This window comes from Marmota flaviventris, chromosome 4 (assembly GCF_047511675.1).
Source record: "Marmota flaviventris isolate mMarFla1 chromosome 4, mMarFla1.hap1, whole genome shotgun sequence".
NCBI lineage: Eukaryota > Metazoa > Chordata > Mammalia > Rodentia > Sciuridae > Marmota > Marmota flaviventris.
In genome coordinates this window covers 25438873-25460144 of record NC_092501.1, presented here as the reverse complement: position 1 = coordinate 25460144, position 21272 = coordinate 25438873, and the positions used below count along the sequence as shown (strand labels likewise).

The following is a 21272-nucleotide window of genomic DNA, read 5'->3' as shown; positions in this document are numbered from 1 at the left end:
GCCTTTATAGTGGCTCTCACGCTCATTCACCTATAATCCCAGCAGCTGGGGAGGCTGAGGCAAGAGGTTCATGAGTTCAAAGCCAGCCTTAGCAATTTAGCAAGGCCCTAAGCAATACAGTGAGACCCTGTCTCTAAATAAAATATAAGAAAGGACTGGGGATGTGGCTCAGTGGCCGAGCACCCCTGAGTTCAATCCCTAGTACTGCCCCCACCAAAAAAAAAAAAAAAAAAAAAGCCTTACAAGAAAATATGCCTCTCATTCAAGGGTCACCTCACTCCATGGGCAGTTTGTACACAAACCTAAATGTTTTATGTGTGGCTCTTCATGAGTGCAAATATAAAAGGGTGAAGTTATCATTCTTGTCATTATTACTTCTGCTGTTTTCTGGGCTAGCAGAACTGTTGAAATATAGGGACTCAACCAGGCTAGCCTAAAAATTTGCCCTACTGGATCCACTTGGAAACCATCTTGAGGCATGGTTTGCTTTCCTTTCCAGATGTCTAGCCTGGATTTTTAACAGCTGCATGTCTGTAATACTTTGGGTTCCAGTCCTGTTGAACTGAGGGTGGTCAGGAGCTGTGTGGCTGGCTAGGGCTGGTATTACTAGTTTTCTGGGCCACTGGTAGAAGCCAAAGTGACCTTCACCTCCCCCATCGGAGGAGAGAGAGACCAGCCCTAAGTATACAGGTTTCTAAGGTTGGGGTAAAAAAGCATCCTCTTGTCTTGGTGATGAGAGTTTCCTCCTATGCAGGATCATCTTAGGATTCCCTGAGAAGATTCAGGTCAAACACCTAGCAGGGGAGTCACTGCTATTGGTCATTTTAACTGTCACTGTCATAGCCATTCCCATTATTATTTGTGGCAGAGCCAGGCAGCTCCATGGGGACCCAGAGAGCTTCAGGTGCTCCAAGCCCCAGACCTTCACAGACTCTTCCCACAGCTACATCACAACGGTGAGTCTGTTCCTCGTGAGAGCTCCCAGGAGCTACTCCATCATAGCTGTCTATCTCCAGTGTCCTGTTGATAAGATCTGTTAACATTCTCAGCTCTAGCTCTGAAATATACAAAGAACAGGGCCTGTTTGTTCAATCCAAGCTTCTAAGGTTTAACTCCCAAAGGAAATTAAATTAGGTGCCTGGAGCTATGACAGTCTGTCGTGTTTCTTTGCAGAGAATGTCACCCTTAATATCATGAAGATCTCATGTATAATTTTTCCCCTTTAATTTTTTTAAAAATAATGTGAAGTTTCCAACAGAAACCAACAAATCACCAGAAGTGAAAATGGAGGAGTGACTAGAATTTGTCCTCCTTTCGAGTCTTGCCATCCCTTCCCCCATCGAGTACAAAATAAGTCCACACACAGATGGTGCAGTGTTTGATGGTGGCTCTGCTAAAAGCTTCCATAGCTTACCCTTTCCCAGCACCAGTTCCAGACCTTTGTCAGTGCTATTGGCATTACCTTTCCTGTTGTTGAGAAACAATTCCCTTTGGAGTCTCACTGGGTAGCCACCATCTCTGTAACCCTCCCCATGCCCCATTTCACCCTAGCACTAGTTATAGGCCCAGACCTAGTGACCGCTCTAGCAAAAAGCCCCTCCCTCAAATATTTATGGGTTAGAAGTGAACCCATCTTGGCCCAGACTGGAGCCATTGTATTGTAACTGGGTTTGTGGTATGCTTGTGTTTGCGCTAGCATTTGCAGAGATGGCAACAAGCCCTGGAAATGCCAAATATATAAATGTGACGTTATACTACTCGAGCAGACTGGTGATAACTGGTAGAGAAACTCTGGAATTGGTGGCCAGGGAGGGATGTTCCCTGGGATAAGAGTATGAAGAGAAAGGGCTTGGGCTGCCGGAAGGTTGGGTATGAGTTTAACTGGGTATAACTACAGTCTAGGAAGAACTTGGAGAAAGAACAAGAAGGGGACACCTCAGGTAGGCACTCCCTTGGGCCAACTTGGCCCTGACTTTGTTCCGTTTCTCACTTGAGGCCTGAGCTCCTCCAACAGAAGATTTGGTAAAGAGTCATGGGCTAGTGGTCAGAGCTTTTGTTCCTAACTGTGGGCTTCCATCCTGGGAAAGATGGGTCCTGTCAGCCAAGGGAAGGCTAGTCCAGTGAAATATGGGCTGCCTTCATGCCTTGTCTTAAAAAATGAATACATGAGGGACTGGGTTTGTAGCTCAGTGGTAGAGCACTTGCCTTGGACATGTAAGGCCCTGGATTCAATCCTCAGCACCACATAAAAATAAATAAATAAATAAAGATAGTGTGTCCATCTACAACTAAAAAAAAAGAAAAGAAAAGAATACAGGAGCAAATGTCCTGGCACTAAAAGTTCAGGATTTAGAAGCAGTACTTCAGGAACTAAGTTTCCCATCCAGATATGATTGAGATATGGTCTTGTCTCAGCCCCATAGGCCACATGCTGTAACCTATTTGTGCCTCAGTTTCCTCATCTGTAAGGAGACTGAAGGACATAAGACACATACATGTTCAGTCAGCAGGTACCTGGTATGATGGTGATTTTTCTACTCATTGAGGGTAGTTTTCTCACTTGCCACCCCACCCCATCAACTTCCTTTGGGGTCCATCCTTAAGGACCCTTCTTGCTTGCTTTCCTTTCTCTGCCACTTCACTTTATCTCACATGTGGGAAGCAGGTAGAGCCACAGCCTTGGGGAAGCCCTAAGGACAAGGACTGAGAGGAGAGAGAGGAAAGGGCCAGAATCTGGAAGAGGAAAGATATCTTTAGCCAAGCCCGAGGTGGTGCAGGCATGTGGTGAGCATGGCTTACCAGACCAATGGGTTGGTTAAGGGGCCCATCAGGTTGAGGAAGGCCTGGTGTTAGAAGCCCTCAGCATCTGTGGGCATTCAAACTAGCTGAGAAATTTTGTTTAGGCATTGAGGATGATGGTTTTGTCAACCAAATAGTAGGATTAGACTGTCCAACCTTAAAGCCTGAGGTGGCAGGTATCAGCAGAGTAGGAGACTGAACGGAACCTAGGAAAGAAGCATCTCAGGAGTTTTGAAGAACTCAGCATTGACTGCACCAGTAGGGCAGGGGCTTGGGAGCCAGCCTGAAATAACATGAATACTGTAGGTAGAAAGGGAAGTTGAGAGTCCCTTCCCCATCTGTAAAATGAGAGAGGTTGGTCCACAATATTCAAATTATCCAGCTTAGACATTCTTGGATTTCAGGGGCATTTCTAGATTCCAGACAGGGCTTGTATTCTAAAGCCAAATAGATTCCTTTTGTCCTACCAAGTCGATGGGAAAGGAGGTGGGAACATGTGAGCCTGATGGGGCAAGGAGGATGTTGGCAACTTCTCTGCTCTATGACTTTTCTGTCCCCATCCCCCCACCCCACCTTGCATATGCGGGAGCCCTGAACAGCCAAAAGAGGGTGGTTTTCCCCCCACACCAGTTTCCATCTCCCTTCTGGGAACAGCACTACCCACCCTCCAGATGTCCCTACCACACCTCCCCACTGTCTTCTGACCCTCTTCCTTCTCTGCCAGACTCTGGTGATATCACAGGCAGGTGGTGGTGGGAGGCATTGGGGGTGTGTGTTTGGGGTTAGGTCTCAAGATTTTCCCTCTGTCCCTAGAACTGAGCAATGGGTTGATTCCTCCTCCATGGCCAGAAGAAAGATCCACAGCTAGCAATTGGCAAAAAAGACCATATATTTAAAAAAATAAAAGTCTGCCTTGTGCCTTCTTCCCAGATTTTGTTGACTGAAGAGTTTGTAGAGAAAATGTTGGAGGACTTAGAAGATTTGACTTCTCCAGAGGAAGTAAGCCTGTTTGATTTCTCTCTCATGGTGGGGCTGTTCTCCAGGTGTGTGTCTACATGTCTGCATCTGCAGGCTGCTCTCTGAGGTGCTGGGATAGGCTAAGAAGTGCCCCCAGGAATGTTAAATGGCTTCATTTCTCTTCTGTTTCCATAAACCACCACCATCCCCTGCTCCACCCCCGCCCTTATGAGGACACCAAGCAAATTGTCTGAATTGCCAGCTCTTAAGAACCTCATTGAAGAGGCAGCCAGGGCCTTCAGGCCAGTACGAGTTCTCCCTAGCCCCTGCTGTTCCCTGGCAGGTTCTGAACAGAAAGCCCATTCTGCTGCCAGAGAACATTCCACTAGGGAGTTCTGGTGGGCAGCGAAGGACTACTGCTCTCGCCTTGGGCCACCCAGGAGCCACTCTTCCTTCTTCCTTTCTTCAGCTCTCCCCTCTTAGTCTCCTCTTCCAGGCTAGCTCAGAGTCTGAGGAGCTGGCAGGTCAGGGGGGTGGGGGGGTTATGCCTTCCCTTGGGTACTTCTCTGGGATACAGGAATGGAGTCCATAATCCCCTTTGTTTTTCTTCCTTGTTCCCAGCATCCTCATTTGTGGGACTTACCTCATCCTGGAAAGTCCCTTCCCCTCCCCCTGCCTCCTACTAACCAGTACCCCAGCGGGACCTGAGTCTTCCTGACCTGAATGCCTGATGGGCTAGTGGAACATTAGCAAGCTGCCCAGGCCTCTGGAGAGCTCTTCTTGGCCCTCCCTTCCCTGTGGCAGAGACAGACCCTTCCCTTGCCCTGTCTTCCAGGAAATGTGTTTGGGGGAGAGCTCTTTTACTTCCCAAGGGCTAGGCTTTTAAGCTAGAGGGAGGCAAGGCAGGACCTTTCAGCTGCCAGGGCTCCCAGGGGCACATAGGCAGGATATAGAGGCCTCTGATGTTCGTGAGACTTTAAACGCTCAAGGTGGGCTATCCTGGATGGATCTCTGGGTGGACAGGAGAGCCATTTACCCCAATAAGGCATTGTCTTCTCTATCCTCTGGGATACAATTTTGATAAATTAATTCATATACATTCCAAAGTCATCAAGCACTCAATTGGTGCCAACTAATCAACTCCCATAAGTCACTGATCTCTGAGGCCTGGCTTCCCATTCAGTCAGGCCAGAGCCAGCTGCCCAGAAGTGCTTCCGGAGAGGCCTTGTCACACTGGGGTGGCGCTGCGCCAGGCTGCTGCTTTAAGCTTGGGTGTTGAAGGGGTGGGAGAGGGACAGTCCAGGCAAAAGGGATAGGAGCCAGGGGAGCTTAGGAAAGTAGGTCACTAAAAATGACTTTTTTTTTTTTTGCTTTCCTGTCCAAAGGCTATCCCCACACCCTGCCCCACTCTCTACTTTGTCCTGGCATGGACAGTCCCCCATCCAGAGGGAGGGTAGAAGGAGCCAGCCAGGAAGCATCAGGGCCTGTTCACCTCCAGCTCAGCTCCAGACAGGCTGAGAGCAGTTTTCTTCTTTTCATCATGGCCCTAACTTGTGGTCTAGCTCCAAGACAGTAAGACTCATAAAAGACAGACCCTGCTTCCAAGCTCCAGTATTAGCCCAAGTCAGTGAACATTCATTGAGCACCAACGGTGTGTCAATCTACATGCAAGGTCCTAAAATCCAGAAAAAATGAGATGTCAGCTTCTTCTCTTCCCTACCATAAGCCCCCATGTAAGCAGAAGCAGAAGAAACAACACAAACTGATCAGTTATTTCTAGGGTAGGATCGGAAGACCCTGGTCTCTTCTCAGCCACCACTCTGAGCTAGGGACCGTGGGAAGTGCATGAAAATGAACCAGGGAGAGCAGCATGGGGATTTGTTCCTTCTGAGAATGCACCAGGCTCAAACCACACTGATCCTGCTCCTTTGCTCCCACCAAGGCCACGAATGAAAGTCTGACTTTGGATCTGAACTAGGGCCTCCTTCCCTTTGGACCCTTTGGCAAAGGTATGGAGGACAAGTTTCAGGGTCCTGCCCACACCAGTCTTGAAAAGAGGCCATGGCAATGATAGACCTCAAGCCACTTCCCTGTAGCATCCGCACCCTGCTCTGGCCTGCCATGTGCCAGCCTCAGGGCCTCAGGGAGCAGATTCCATACATGCTTGTGGCTGGAGGCAGAACCAAGGAAGTAAGCAGGAGGGAGATCAGCATAGTTAAAAAAGAGCAGGGAAACATACCTCCTCCAACCTGGTTAGTTATTGGCAGGGCAAGGGGAAAGAAGAGACGAGGGAATTTCAGCAACTTTATCCCAGGTGCCCACCTGGGTCTAGCATTTGAGAATGAAGCTGGTATCCAGTGACCTCTCTCTTTCCCCCAGCACCCCAGAGATAGTGCCTGGACAAGCATCCTGCCTCTCTTGGCCTCCTTCGCTGCTAATCACATGTACTCTGGGTCTGTGCTTGCTTCCTCCACAGTTCAAACTTCCCAAAGAGTACAGCTGGCCCGAAAAGAAGCTCAAAGTCTCCATCCTCCCGGATGTGGTGTTCGACAGTCCTCTGCACTAGCCTGGGCTAGGCCCTGCAGGGGCCAAGGGGAGCCCGGCTGCTCTCTAGTGACTTCCGGTATAACAACTGCATAAGGGAGATTCCCACAAATTAAAAGGACAAGTGTGAGGACGACTGTGCGACTCCCATGTATGGCCACAGGCCCCTGCCTCACCTCCAGCTCAGGGGCCTCGCCCTCCAGCCAGCCAAGTCCACGTAACCAGGCCCTCATCCCACTGGGCCAGTGAGTGGGCACATATAAACCCTCTCCACCCCTGGCACCACGGGTTCTGGATTGAGATTTGACTCTGAACCCTTGATGTGCCCTTGGGTGGAGATAGGCCTTGTCCTCACCTACCCCTGCCACTCAGCCCAGTGTGGAGTACACATGGGTGGCTGCCCAGTTCAATTCCATACGTCTTTGCTCGTTGAGCTGCTCCAGTCATGGAATGATTCCTACATTTGATTTTCTTCTTTATTTTGTAGAAACCGAATGGTATTTTATTGTATGGCAAAGATGTCCAGAAGCTGTCTGTATAATGTTTTTTAAGCAGAACTTTATTCCCAGATGAACTTTCCCATTCTCTCAGACAGGGGCCTCTGTCTGCCCCTGTACTTCTCCCAGAAAAGGATTCCAGGTCCTGGAGCAGTCCCTGCTTCCCAGAGGAACTTTTCTTCCCATCTGGGCCAGAGGAACCTGGATACTCTCCATACAGCCTTGAGCCCAGTGTAGCTGGTGCCAGGAAGCAGTACTGCTGCTGTTTTCCAAGTGAACTGGCCTCCCACAAGGTTCAGGAGTCATTAGGAACTCAAAGATACTGGTGGCCCCGGTCTCAACTTCCAGGCCTTTCCCACTCAACCAGGCCTGCCATCAATTTGTTATCCTGCCATCCCAACCATTGCACACCATTGCACACCTCACAGACCATCCCCACCTGCTACTCAGGGCCTAGGTCTTCAGCTCTTTGACTACCCCTGTCCCCTTTCCTCATCCCCTAGGCTTGCCAGCACCCAGGCTACAGTACTCTGGCTTATTAAAAATTGAAAAGTCAACCTTTCACCATTTCTTTTCACTTTGATTTTGCCTGTACTGCTCTCTGCCAGCTCCCCACCTCCACCCACCCCACCCCAGTCTTCCCTGCATCCATTATTTTCTTGTTTTTCATTCCCTGTTCCTTGTCCTGTCTCCTTTCTTACATCCTGGCCTCCTTTTTTTTTTTTTTGGGGGGGGGGTACCGGGGATTGAACTCAGGGGCACTTCACCACTGAGCCACATCCCCAGCCCTATTTTGTATTTTATTTAGAGACAGGGTCTCACTGAGTTGCTAAGTGCCTCACTTTTGCTGAGGCTGGCTTTGAACATGCAATCCTTCCTCAGCCTCCCAAACTGCTGGAATTACAGGCATGTGCCACCACGCCCAGCACATCATGGACTCTGTGGTCCTTGGTCCCTCAACCCTAGTACTACAGATCGCACATTTTGCCTTCTAGAAGCCAACCTGTCTTTGACCCAAAGTTTTAGAGTTAACTCTTGAGTTATCTCCCACTTCTTACCTGGAATTAGAAAGCCCCTTTCCTGTCCTCTTAGCCTCCAACTCCAGGGGGCTACTTCAAAATCACCCTTCAGACCTCTCTAAAACAAGTCATTCTGTCTGTCAAGGACCATGAAGGGCTCTTCCCTGGCTCTGTTCACCTCCACCACCTACATGGGCACCCACCAGGAAGCATCAGGAGGTCCATAGGGTACAGAATCCCTCTGATGAGATAACCAGCCTCCGAGAGCTGCCTCCAAGGTCATGAGGATGCTGGCTAGAGTCTCCAAGGAACTTTGGACTTCCAAGGGTCCACTAGGCCCAAACCCTCTGTACAACTCCAGGGTTATCCTATTAACTCTACCAAGCTCAGAATGTCAAGGCAACTAGCCTGGAGCATGTGGGAGAGACTGGCCTCAGGCCTTCCAGCCAAGAAGCAGCCTGCTGCCCTGAGAACTTTCCCTGAAGGATGCTGGATGATCTTCATTCATCATGGCAGCCCCACCTTTGAAGATCTTGTCTTCTGACATTTCATGGGCAGAGAGGTGCCATCAATTTGTTATCCTGCCATCCCAACCAGCATCTCCCCAAGTTCTCCCTTCCTGGGAGCTGCCTAAGGGATCCCTACCTCTATCTGCCTGCTTTGTGGGAATAGGTACATTTTCTGAGCTATATTTTGTCATCAGTCCATGAAACATCTGGTCAACAACTTGCCCCAGACCTGCAGGACCTTTACAAACTGAATGATAGCATCATCTGCTTGGTGGCCCTGAGCTTGGGAAGTTGGGGATGGTAGAAGGGAATAGGAAAGTACTGAGTGATAAGCCCAGGAAGCCTGGGGCCCCTTTCTGCCCCCACCACTTTGGGAGCCTTATGAACATCCAAGATCCTGCTGGTGCTGAGCACCCATTATTTCTCTACAGAACATTGGCTCCAGGAGAGTGATAAGGCCTCAGCCATCTCTCATCTGGTCTTTCCCATGGATTCTGAGGTTTCTCAGGGAGGAGGTTCTCCAGTGAGCTCCTGGTTGGTGAGAGGGGACCCTGACAGGATCAAGCTAGACTGACCTTGTATGGTGCCCAGCACATGGTGGGTACTCAGTAAATGAACCCCTTCTTTCCCTCCTTGAAGCTATATGGATCAAGGGGGCAGGGACTCTCTGTCTCCCTCTGTCTGCCCCTTCTTGAGGCTTGCCCAGTCCTACCCCATCTTTCCAGGTCCCTGGTACTAAAGCTTCAGAGAAGAGGAGGCTCCCTGCTTGCTGTACCTGCTGCTGTCTAAGGCAGACTCCTGTGGCTGTTAAGGTCCAATATGGCTGCAAGAGGATGGCTGCCATTCTGAGGGGCAGGGAAGCTCCTGCAAGGTCTCTGGCCTGGCAGGGATGTTGGTGCCTCCTATTCTTCCATGGGCAAGGCTCTAGGGCAGGAACTAAGAAGCCTTGGGGTGAGTCTAAAAGGGCTAGAGAATTCTTAAAACCAGACCCAAGGTCTTGGGATGGTTTCTGAGATTGAGTTGAGAAGGGACAGAAAAACTGAAGGTTGGTGCCCCTATGGGGCAGACCAGTGGAACTCCCTGGACTATTTTTTTATGTGATCTTCCCTCTCTGCCTTCCAGGACCCGTATGCCATGTGAGGTGCCTGGGTCCCTGTTACAAGTCAGGAGCCCTGTAGGAAGACCCCTCCTTTTGTACAAGTACCTGAATGCTGCAAGAAGCAGACTTTTGTAAAATTTTATATTAGTTTTTTTTTAATGTCAGTGGCGACTCGGTTCCTGGAGCTGCAGCCAGCCTGGGGCTTTTGTAAGAATTTTTGAGTGACTCACTTAGATGACGTCGTTCCTTCTTGCCCCTCTTCCTCTGTGTAATCTAAGTGCATTAAACATATTTGCAGAAGCGCCTGAGTTGTGTGCTCCTTTCTGGCTGCCTGGAATAGTGGAGCAGGAAGCCTGGTGCCCAGGTAGGGGAAGACCTAAGGAGTATTGTTGGGAGTGCAGAGGGTGCAAGGCATGGGGTTGCCTAACTGGTGACTCTACAGTCATGCAGAAAAGTGCTGGGATAGGCTTTCCCTCATGGGTCTTGATTTTTCTAAGGTCAGAGGGTTGGAGTGAGGAACCCAGTCTGAGTTGAGTGGGTGGGACCTTCTCTCTGCCATTCCTTATTCTTCTCACCAATCCCTGCATCCCCTTTAGAAGAGGGGCCCAACAGGTGGGGAACGTAGGACTTCCTCACCTCCAGCTTGAAAGTCCTGTTCCATCTTCCAGCTAACTATTCCCCTCATCAAGCATTTAAATTCAACCTCCTTACCTAGGCCTAGGTTCAGGACTCAGGATTGGAAGGAAGGGCATCTCAAAACCAGCTGCACTCATGGGTGGATACAGGCCAGCCCACACTTGTTACCAAGTCTTCTAGGCCTGGGCTAGGTGGATGTATCTTCCTTCCTTGGACTGCCCTGCAACTACTGCCTCTCCAGGACCCATGCTGGGGGGCCTAGGGAAGCAACAGCCTAGAGTCCTAGGCAGACAAGGTGGTGTCTGCATCCAGACAGAGTTCCTGAAACCTGTGAGATCGCCCAGGACCTCACACTTTTTTTTTTTTTGGTACTGGGGATTGGACCCCAGGGATGCTCAACCACTAAACTACATCCCCAGCCATTGTTTTTGTTTTTTGTTTTGTTTTGTTTTGTTTTGTTTTGAGACAGGTCATGCTCAATTGCCCAAGCTAGCCCAGAACTTTGTGTCTTACTGCTAGACCTGATTTTCTGTCTTGGCAATTGACAGGGCTTTTTCTTCTGGTCCTCAGGATGGGCTGCAGCACCCAGGGCTAGGACAGGCAAGGAGAGGGGGTTGTCAGTTCTTGTGTAAGAACTCTTAGTTCTTGTCATCCTTTATGAGCCCCAGCTGCTTGGGGGGACTTCTAGGAGGAGATCAGTACCCCTTCTTCCCCTGTGACCTCTTATTGAACTCTGGCAAGGGGCTGGCCCCTGGCACATAGGGGTAGGTCCTACATGAGCCTCAATCCCTCTGGTGGCCAGAAGAAGGGAGCTAGGAGGATGTGAAGCCAGGCTGACAACCACAGGATGATCCCTTTGTGTCCCTTCCCCTTGTTCCCTGGAGATGGGGCAGTTACTTCACCCTCCTCATCTGACTGGCCTCGAAAGACCCAGGGTCAGGGTGAGGTTCTTGCCCCCAAAGAATGCAGAATAGTGGGCTGGGATTGTGGCTTAGTGGTAGAGCACTCACCTACTATGTGTGAGGCCCTGGGTTCAGTCCTCAGCACCACATAAAAATAAATAAAGATATTGTGTCAAACTACAACTAAAAAATGCAGAATAGTGATACCCTGTACTTAGGTGGTTCTGGGAGACTGTACCGGCTGAGTTTTTTTTCTGGAAAGAGAAGGGCTCCTGGGCCTACACCAAAGTCTCTAGAGCAGAAAATCTGCAATGTGACCTTTTTTTTTTCTTTTTAGTACTGAGGTTCAACCCAGGGCCTCACAAGTGCTAGGCAAGTGCTCTGCATCCTCAGCCCTGCCATGTGATTTTTAATGCTCCTTCAGAAAGGCTGTTATATTCTGCCGGGTATCTGCTTTGCCTTATCTGGGGAGGGGGGATATATGCCCCAGGACCATGGGGCTGGACAGCCTGAGAGATTGGCCAGACTGTCTTGACTAGAAGGAGAATGCAAGCTGGGAGTGACTCAGGCCAGCCTGCCAGGCACCAAGGCAGCTGCAGACCACAGAGAGGGAGGAAGGAGGTGGGGAGAGCAGGATGGGGATGAGGGGATGATTTGATTTGCTGGCAGGAAAAGGGAAAGTGTATTCCCAGACTGTATCGGCAGTGCAGGATGTAGTTTACAAAGGGCAACCATCTACAGGCCCCTTCTGGGGGCATGCTGGGATTGACCCGGTCCTCTTCCCCTTCTCCTCAATGTACGAAGTCCTCAGGAGAGAACTGAGTGTAGGCAGAATGGGGGAGGAGCAGTCAACTGGTGGTGGGTATCTATGGTTGTATGAGCATAGCTTTCTGAATAACTTGAGGGTTGAAGGAGTCTTGGCATTGTGACCTTACTGAAGCCAGAAAACCAGGGGCAGGGAACTGTTTTCTTTACCCAGTTTACCCAAACTGCATCTTCCCCCCCATCTCAGTACCATAAGAGCTCAAAAGTCATGGAGAATAAAGCTACCAGGTGGCCGCCTGTACAAGACATGAAGGCCACTGTGCACAGTTGAGCCTCTCCAGTAACACTGTGGGAACAGTAAGAACTAGAAAGCACTCAGTTATTCTTTCAGCAAAAACATGCCAAAACTTAAATTTCGCGAAATGGACACAGGCCCTGCCTGAAGGAGTTCATACTACAGTGGAAGAAATGCACGTAAACAGATGCAAGCAAGAGTCATGAAAAATGAAGGCACTGCGCAGCTTTCTATCCTTCTGTCCTACTTCTACCACTTAGTACCAATGTGACTTCAGGTTAACTAAGTTATGCCTCAGTTTCTTCACCTACAATGGATATTTGCCTCACAGAGCTTTTGAAAGGCTCATATGAAACTGCCGGGTTTCTGTTCTCGTGACTAAAAGGCTCAGGGGTCACTCTAGTTAAACTGGGCTAACCGGGCTGCACGAAATAACCACACAAGAGACACAAATACCTTTTTCTTTGGGGTTGCTGTGACGGCTCCTCTGACCTTAAGGGTCCATAGAAAGAGAGAGAGCGAGAACACACTCTGACCCCTTTTAATGAGGAGAAGCTATTCAAATGAGGCAAGGGGTCAGGTTTCAGGGGGCTGAGTCTATCTTCATGATGTCCACTGTCAGCAGGTTGACTGACACCTGGGTAGGCCACACCCAAGGGCACAGTAAGAGGAGGGGACACACACAAGGCACTTCCATTGGAAGATTCTATCCTAAACAGGGCAAGGGGTTATATTACAAAGGAACAGGTGAGCATAGCTTCACCCATGGGGCTGTAGCAAGACACACCCATTTCTGTGACTGAGCGCCTTAGCACCCAGCTAGGGAGTGTAACTCAGTCACCCATAAGGTTGGCCTCCCACATGAAACAACAGACATGAGATGTCTGGTATCTACACCAGTCTGGGGAGATTAAAAGGCTTCCTGAAAGAAGTGACATCTAAATTAAAATCTTAGGAACATCTATGGATGAGTCAAACAAAAGAGGTGGGGACTTTACTTTCAAAAGCTCTCCAGGCAGACAGAACAACAAGAGTAAATGCCTCAACACTCTTGGGAACTATTTGGTTCAAATTGTTGAACCAATTGAGTATATGGCTTAAGGCATCAAACTCATTTTAGAATCATGCCACTGCCTACTGGATGGACAATGTTTTAAAAGGGAGTAAGAATGGAGGCAAAGTGACCAGTCAAACATGGATTAAGTAGAAGAGTAGGATGGACAGAGTAGGATTCATTCATCGATTCAATACTTATCGAGCATCTACTATGCTATGTCTCATTCTAGAAGCTAGGAATATAGCATTAAAGAAAATCCCTCCTGGGATGGGGTTATAACTCAGTGGTAGAGTGCTTGCCTCGAATGCATGAGGCACTGGATTTGATCCTCATCACCACATAAAGATAAATAAGTAAAATAAAGATATTATGTTCATCTACAACTAAAATTTTTTTTTAAAAAAAGAAAATCACTCCTTTTACATTTTATGATGAGAGATAATAATTGTTAAAGGTATAATACATAGTACATGGAGATATACTCTGTGGAAACAAGCAGAGGGGGAGGAATAATGAGAGCTCTCATTATTTGACTTACATTATTTATTTATTACTCAATTAAGCACTCAGTTCTTTTTTTTAAAGTATTTTATTAGTTGTTGTTGGACCTTTATTTTTATGTGGTGCTAGGCAAGTACTGTACCTCTGAGCCACAACCCCAGCCCTACTCAGTTGTTCTTTAGGAAAACTATTTAGGACCTACTGAAATAATCCAAGCAATAGACAGTGATGAAATGTATTTTTACAAAAAGTCTATTTTTAAATAGATCAGGGAAGGCCTGATTACATAGGTAACATTTGAACAAAGGACCACAATGACAGGAAGAGGTGAACTATAGAGCAATCTGGAGGAAGAAAGGGCTTCACAAAGTGAAGAATAACCACAAAGACTAAAAAGGAACACATCAGGTATGTTTGAGGAACAACAGGGAAGCCAAGGTGACAGGAGCAGAAGGAAAGGGGAGTTAATAGGAAGTGAGACCAGATGGTTACCCACAGGTGAGATTGTGTGGGGCTTTATAGGCAATTATAAAACTTCAACTTTCATTCTTGGAAGCTATTAGAAGATTTCAAGCAGAGGAGTGATGTGATTTGACTTACATTATTTATTTATTTACTATTACTCAATTAAGCACTCAGTTGTTTTTTAGCAAACACATGCCTTTACTCTCATGGACACAGGCCCTGCCTGAAGGAGCTCATGGTACAATAGGGAAATACAAGGAAACAGACCCAGAAACAGCCGTGAAAGATGAATGTATTTATAAATAAAATTATTATTTATTAGCTAATTTGTTCATTATTAATAAATAGTGGAGTCTCACCATGTTACCCAGGCTGTCTCAGAAGTGATGGGCTCAAGTGATCCTCCCTTTCAAGACTCCAGAGTAACTGGGACTACAGGCACATATCACCACTCCTGGCTGCTGACATATATATATATATATATATATATATATATATATATATATATATATATATATATATGTTGTAGATGGACACAATACCTTTATTTTACTCATTTACTTTTATGTGATACTGAGGATGGAATCCAGTGCCCCCACATGCTAGGCAAGTGCTCTGCCTCTGAGCCACAGCCCCAGCACCTGCTGACATATTTTTAAAAGATTATTCTGACTACGTTGTTGAGAATTCACTCCTGGAAGTAAGGACAGAAACAGGGAAGCCAGTAATGGAGATGTTAAGAAGTAGTCAAGGATGACTGGAGCAGAAATAGTATATTTTGGACACTTTCAGTTTGAGATGCTTGTACCTTCAAGTGAAGATGTCAAGATGAGCAATTAGTATACGAGTATATAGATATTTAAGAGTAAGATCTATCTACAGGACCTGATACTGATCAATTAGATAAAATAGATGAGGGACAAAAAAATGTTCAGGTTGTCTCCCTGATCCTTGGCTTAGTAACAACTAAATAGTTGATGGATCGATCCACTGAGATTGGGAATCTTAGACAGAGGGAGAGGCTAGGATATGAAGAGATGAGGAGTTTAGATTCCAATTCATTGAATTCAAGGTAATTGAGAGAAATCTGTGTGAAAAGCTTCTGCAACCGGGACAGTGATGATTTATTAGATACTTTTTAGTAATGGAACTACCTCTTTCTGAGGCCAAAATCCAAGAGAGAGAGAGAAACTGGAGATATTGGCTGAAGAGTCATCAGCATATAGACAGTAATAAATACTGAGGACTAAATGAAAGGCCCCCAAGGACAGGTGGAGATTAGTAAGAGGATGGAGAGAAGGACTCTGAGGACTGTCAATATTGCTGAATTGGAAATTGCTGAGTCGAGAAGTTAAAAGATGAGAAAACCAGAACAGTATGATGTCTTTCAAGTGAAGTTGAAAGTTGAGAAAAGTGAGGAATTAGAAGAAGGCCACTGCGCCCAGCTGAATTTTTAAATATTTTTAAAAAATATTTTGTTTAATTAGTTGGATTTTTATTTTATTCATTTATTTATATGGGGTGCTGAAAATCAACCCAGTGCCTCACACATGCTAGGCAAGTGCTCTACCAGTGAGCCACAACCCTAGCCCCATCAACTGAGTTTTTGATCCTCCTGCCAAGCTGGCTCTAGGAGTCATTTTAGAACATTTTGATCAGTTGGATGTGTGGTAGCACAGGCCTGTAATCCCAGAGACTTGGAGGCTGAGCAGAAGGATCACAAGTTCAAGGCCAGCCACAGAAACTTGCAAACAACTTATTGAGACCCTGTCTCAAAAAATAAAAAAGGCTGGGGATATGGTTCAGTGGTTAAGTGCCCCTGAGTTCAATCCCCGACACCTCCCCCCCCAAAAAAAAGGGGTAAACAGGGATGGGGGTGTAGTTCAGTGATATAGTGCACACATAACATGCATAAGGCCCTGGGTTCCACCCCCAGTACTTCCCAGTACTGCAAAAATTAAAATAAATAAAAATAGGGCTGGGGGTGTAGCTCAGTGGTAAAGCACTTGCCTAGAGTGTTCCATCCCAAGCACCACCACCACCAAGAATAAAAAGGTAGAGAGAAGTCTGTGTGTTATTATTTATTTACCTATTTTGGTACCAGGGATTAAACCCAGGGGTGCTTAACCACTAAACCACATATATTTTATTTTCAGGGTCTTGCTAAGTTGGTTAGAGTCTTGCTAAGTTGTTGTGGCTGGCCTTGAACTTTTGATCCTTCTGCTTCAGCCTCCTAAATTGGTGGAATTACAGGTGTGCACCATGACTGGCATATAGAGAGAGGATTATACTACACACAGTAAACTTTTATTTTTTCTTTTTGGAGAAGCAAGGGAATTGAACTCAGGGTGCTTTGCCATTGAGCTACATTCCCATCACTCTGTTTTTTTTTTTTTTTTTTTTTTTTGAGACAGGGTCTCACTAAATTGCTGAGGCTGGCCTTGAACTTGTGATCATCCTGCCTCAGTGTCCTGATTCACTGGGATTACAGCACCCTGCTTTACATACAGAGATAAGTACATTTTTATCTCATTCCTACACCCCTGAGATGGAATTTCTATTGTTGCATGGATTCCTCTCTACCTCATATCTAATCCATCAGTAATTCGGGTTGTTTCTACTTCCAAAATATATACCAGATCTCACAGCTGCTCAGTTTAAAATCCAAACTCCTCACTATGACCTGTAAGACTCTGTGTGTTCTGGCCCCTACCTGCCTTTCTCCCTCCCACACAGCCTTTTTCTGCCGTAGGACATGCTTGTTCTATTGCTTTTTGCATTTGTTTTTCCTTCAGACAGGCGCACTCTTCTCTTCTCGATGTTGTTACTTGCCTGATTCCTCCTAAGCATTCAGGTTTCAGCTCAGATGTCACTTTTGTAGAGCCTTTGTGTGTGCCTCTTACTCTCTTATCACAGAAAGTATCCTACATATATTTAAATTTTAAAAAAATTTTCATGCATTTGCCAGGGAATCAATCCCCAGGGCCTAGAAAAATGACAGACACAAGAAGTCTTTTGTTATACTATGTATTTGTGGACTGACCAATTAAGGCAAATTACTTTAATTCTTTAAGCCTCAGCTTCCTTCTAAATAGAAAAGGAATAATAATGCTCGGTAGTTTTAAGCGTCAGGGATGTGAAGACAAGTATTAAAGACATCAGGAAATTGCCCCACAGTGAACCTTTGCAATTCTCGGTTCAGTTCCACAGGACAGATGAGCAGACTCATTAACAAACCCTCCTTTCCCTCAAGTAAAAAAGAGCTACAGGTGAAGAGGCCCAGGAAGAAGTGGTCCCACTACGAACTGGCATTATCGCCCGTGTAAGATACACAGAAACCCTCTCCCAACCCAATGTTTAACATACCGAAGTTAGTGAACCAGTCACGTCAGACTCTCGGGGTTGCCCCGCCTTAAAGAGGCGGAGCCCCATCTTGGGGACCAATAGCATAAGCAGACTCTGGAACAGCCCCAGTTCCAGACAGGGAAAAGGGGAGGAACCAGGCGCCTTTGCAGCTGTAATAGCACTTCCGGAAAAGTTCGCCCCGCCCATCTACTTCACTAGTGCCGGGTGGGCTGAACCAGCGGGAGCTGATTAAAGTCGCCGCCTGCCGCTTTCTCTTCACCTCCCCCTCCCCGTCTCCCCGCTCCCTTCTCGAGTAGCGGGACCGGCCTTGATGTACGAACACCACCCCCCATCTCCGTCCGCTCCAGTCCACTCGCCGCAGACCCCTGCTCTCCAGCATCCCCACCCTGAGGGCCTCCCAACCCATTGTATACTTGGCGACTGTGGCTCCAAGGCCGGGCGGTGACTGGGGAACCGGGGACTCCAGTGTGCCCTGGCAGCCGGTCCCTCAGGGCCTTCCCGTGCCTGCCCTTCTCGTGGTAGTGAGGCAGAGGCGAAGGCGCCCTTCCCTCGCTGAGCAGGCGGCAGGGCTAACTGGCTGGCCGTAAGGACGTACCCACCCCTCCCCCGGCCCCGGCAGCGAGCTAGCCCCCCCCCCCCCCCCGCCGCCCCTTGAGGGAGGAGAGCCGGAGCCCGAGCGAGCCGAGGCAGGAAAAGGCAGTCGGTGACTGCCCGGCCCGCCGATCATTTTTATTATCGAGACTATTATTAAAAGGGGGCGGGGACCCCAGGAAACCGGGAAGGGGGCTAGAAACGCAGCTATTTTTATTAAACAGATTATTCCTCAAATAATAATAATACGCGCAAGATGGCTGAAGGTGGCTGTGATGAGTGTTCGAGTTGGGGGGTGGTTTCTTCCTCTTTTTTTTTTCTTTTCTTTCTTTCTTTTTCTTTTTTTTCTTTTTTTTTTTTTTTTTTTTTTTTGATCTGAGGATAAAGCTCTGAAGCGACAGCCTCTGTGAAGACCCTGCCGGTAGTGCCCTCCCCTCACTTGAGAAGCCGCGGGCGGACAAACGGACCCACAGACAGAGCGACCGGCGCAGGCCCGCCCCGGACGCGTCGCCTGGGCAGCAGCGGGGGGCCGCGGGCGCTCGCCTTTCTGCCGACTTCTTCCAATTTTAATCTTTTTTTATTTTTTGGAAAGGACCAGGGTGGGTGGAGCAGAGGTGGAGAGAAATCAGGAATTGGCATTTTCTCCCCTCTCGCTCTCCTAATTTGCTAGAGGCCGCCAGCCCTCCCCTTGGTGGGGGACAACCAAAAAAGAAAAAAAAAAGAGAGAGAGAGAGAGAAAGAGAAGGCGTAGGACCCTCGAGCGCGCGCGCCTGGACCCCCGGCCGCTGCAGTCGCCAGGAGCCCAAGATGGCAGGGCGCTGAGGAAGCAGCCCGGCTCGGCTGGCTTGGCCCGGCCCCGCCGCCGCAGGCTGGCTCCGACCGCAGCCCGGAGCCTTCCAGGCCGGAGCAGAGGCCGAGAAGAAAAGAAAGTGGGGGGGGAGGGGGCTGGGGGGACGAAGGGGGAGGGCCGGGCGGGGGGAGGGGAGGGCCGGGAGCCGAGCCTCCGGTTCATTAGCAGTTGAGAAAAATTCCTTTCTAGTTTGATCAATCCTTGTTTTCCTCGGCAGAGCCGAGGCGCCCGCCCAGCGCGGCGACGGAGAGCGGGGTCTCTTCGCGGTGGGGGCGCCCAGCGCGGGGCCTCGGGGGAGCGCATAAGTAGCGACAAGGGGGTCAGGCCGGAGCACCTCCGGGGCTTCTCCCTCCCTCCCTTTCTGGTTGCCTTTTTTTTCCACTTCTCTCCCTCCCCCTTCCGTTTCTATTTGTGAAGGAGGAGGAAGGCAGAGGCGGGCTGGTGTCTCTGGCCGGGGACTGGAATTTCATCTGAATGACTGCCCCAGCGCGCACGCAGCGCCCCGGAGTCGGCCCGCCTGCGCCCCGCAGCCCGCGCCCGCACACTGCCGGCCAGCCGGGGGACGCCCGCGCCGCGGTCCGGGAACAGCTGGCTTGCCTCGCTCGCCGGGTCCGGTTCTAGCAACCCTTGGCGCCGCCGCACTCGCTTCCCGGGCCCCTCGGACCTCGGCCCCCGGCCAGGCGAGGGAGGCGCGGCGCCGACGAGCCGGGCGGGAGCCACTATCGCCGCAGCCGTCGCTAGAGGAAGTGTGCTGCTCCCGGGCTCCGTCCGCCTTTGGGGCGCGCCCAGATGTCAGTTGCGGGGCGCGCAGGCCTCGGGCCGCCGCTGCCTTAGCCGCGCCGACGGGGAGGCGGCCTCTTATATGGAATTTGGACCCCGACGTTCCCCTCCAGGGCTGGTGCCCCGGCCACGGCCCTGGCGCAGTCCGCCGCCTCCCGCTAGGCGCTCGGGAGGAGGAGACGCAGCCGGCGGCGCGCGCGGCGTGGGGACCAAGGCTCCCTCCTCTGGGGGGCGGGCACGCGGAAGGCGCTGGTGACTGAGCGACTGTTGGGGCCGACCGGGGCCAGAGCTCGGGGCTCGGTAGGCCCATAGCTGCACGGGACGGACCCCCAGGGCTGGTTACTTGGAGAGACCTGCCCGGGCCCCCTGCTCGGAGCCGCCATGGCGGAGAATTGGAAGAACTGCTTCGAGGAGGAGCTCATCTGCCCCATCTGCCTGCACGTCTTCGTGGAGCCGGTGCAGCTCCCGTGCAAACACAACTTCTGTCGGGGCTGCATTGGCGAGGCATGGGCCAAGGACAGTGGCCTGGTACGCTGCCCAGAGTGCAACCAGGCCTACAACCAGAAGCCAGGCCTGGAGAAGAACCTGAAGCTCACCAACATCGTGGAGAAGTTCAACGCCCTGCACGTGGAAAAGCCGCCGGCGGCGCTGCACTGCGTGTTCTGCCGCCGCGGCCCCCCGCTGCCCGCGCAGAAGGTCTGCCTGCGCTGCGAGGCGCCCTGCTGCCAGTCCCACGTGCAGACGCACCTGCAGCAGCCCTCCACCGCCCGCGGGCACCTCCTGGTGGAGGCGGACGACGTGCGGGCCTGGAGCTGCCCGCAGCACAACGCCTACCGCCTCTACCACTGCGAGGCCGAGCAGGTGGCTGTGTGCCAGTACTGCTGCTACTACAGCGGCGCGCATCAGGGACACTCGGTGTGCGACGTGGAGATCCGGAGGAATGAGATCCGGGCAAGTACCCTGCGCGCGCGCGCGCGCGCGCGAACACACACACACTCTTACACACACACACACACACACACACACACCCTCTCGCCTGGGAACCACCCATCCTGACAGGCTGACTCTTGTGACAGCAGGCTAGAGACCCCCTACCAAACTCTTCTCTGAAAGTTTGGGGTTAAGGGCCTTCAAGAAAGGTTCCAGATCTCTGCTGGGTACATTCCCCGAGCCGATGCTCCTAGGGTCCATCTTGCGATTCCTTTACGGAATTGGGGGGCGGGTGCTGTAAAAGGTAGAGTTTGGGTGTCGCTTTTCTGTTTTGCGCAGCTCCTCCCCCAGCGTTGTTTCAGTAAGCCCTACGGGAAGTCACCAAGGCAGTGACCCCGGTCCTGCTTCTCCAGCTGCTGTTTATGTAATGAGCGTCCTGGTGCCGCTGCTGTGGCTGACATGATCCATGATGCTGGCATACCAATGAGGAAGTAAACAAAAGCAGCCATGTTAGTTTTAAGCTCTATTGGAAACACATTGGGGAGTGGGGGGAGCTTCCGGAGGGGGAGCAGAACTCCAGGTATCTATCTGATCAAGGCCTGGACAGCCAGAGGTGGCACCCTACAGTGCCTCTGTTATGCGTGTTAGTCCCAGTAGCTTCCTCCTGTGTGCGAGAAAGCTGCTCTGTGTTGTCCGCGCCTGCATGAACA

General features: G+C 49.9%; 2 protein-coding genes across 10 annotated transcripts in view; both read left to right on the top strand.

The window, feature by feature from the left end:
- Sufu (SUFU negative regulator of hedgehog signaling) overlaps window positions 1-18931 on the top strand; it is a 115403-nt gene extending 96472 nt beyond the window's left edge. For 2 of the 9 annotated variants that reach the window (XM_027929961.2, XM_027929960.2), the window contains exons 11-12: window positions 3730-3798; window positions 8757-9724. In XM_027929961.2, coding sequence (XP_027785762.1) covers window positions 3730-3798; window positions 8757-8852 — 165 coding nt within the window. In that variant the 3' untranslated portion in view covers window positions 8853-9724. Of the gene's footprint in view, window positions 1-868; window positions 1028-3729; window positions 3799-6232; window positions 7360-8756; window positions 9725-16459 lie in introns of those variants that run through there. The other 7 variants (XM_027929964.2, XM_027929962.2, XR_003582000.2 and 4 more) reach the window with 6 other exon arrangements.
- A 54-nt stretch (window positions 18932-18985) lies between these two features.
- Window positions 18986-21272, top strand: part of Trim8 (tripartite motif containing 8) — a 14253-nt gene continuing 11966 nt past the window's right edge. Inside the window, exon 1 of the mRNA XM_027930091.2 lies at window positions 18986-20583. Coding sequence (XP_027785892.2) covers window positions 20014-20583 — 570 coding nt within the window. The 5' untranslated portion in view covers window positions 18986-20013. The remainder of the gene's footprint in view (window positions 20584-21272) is intronic.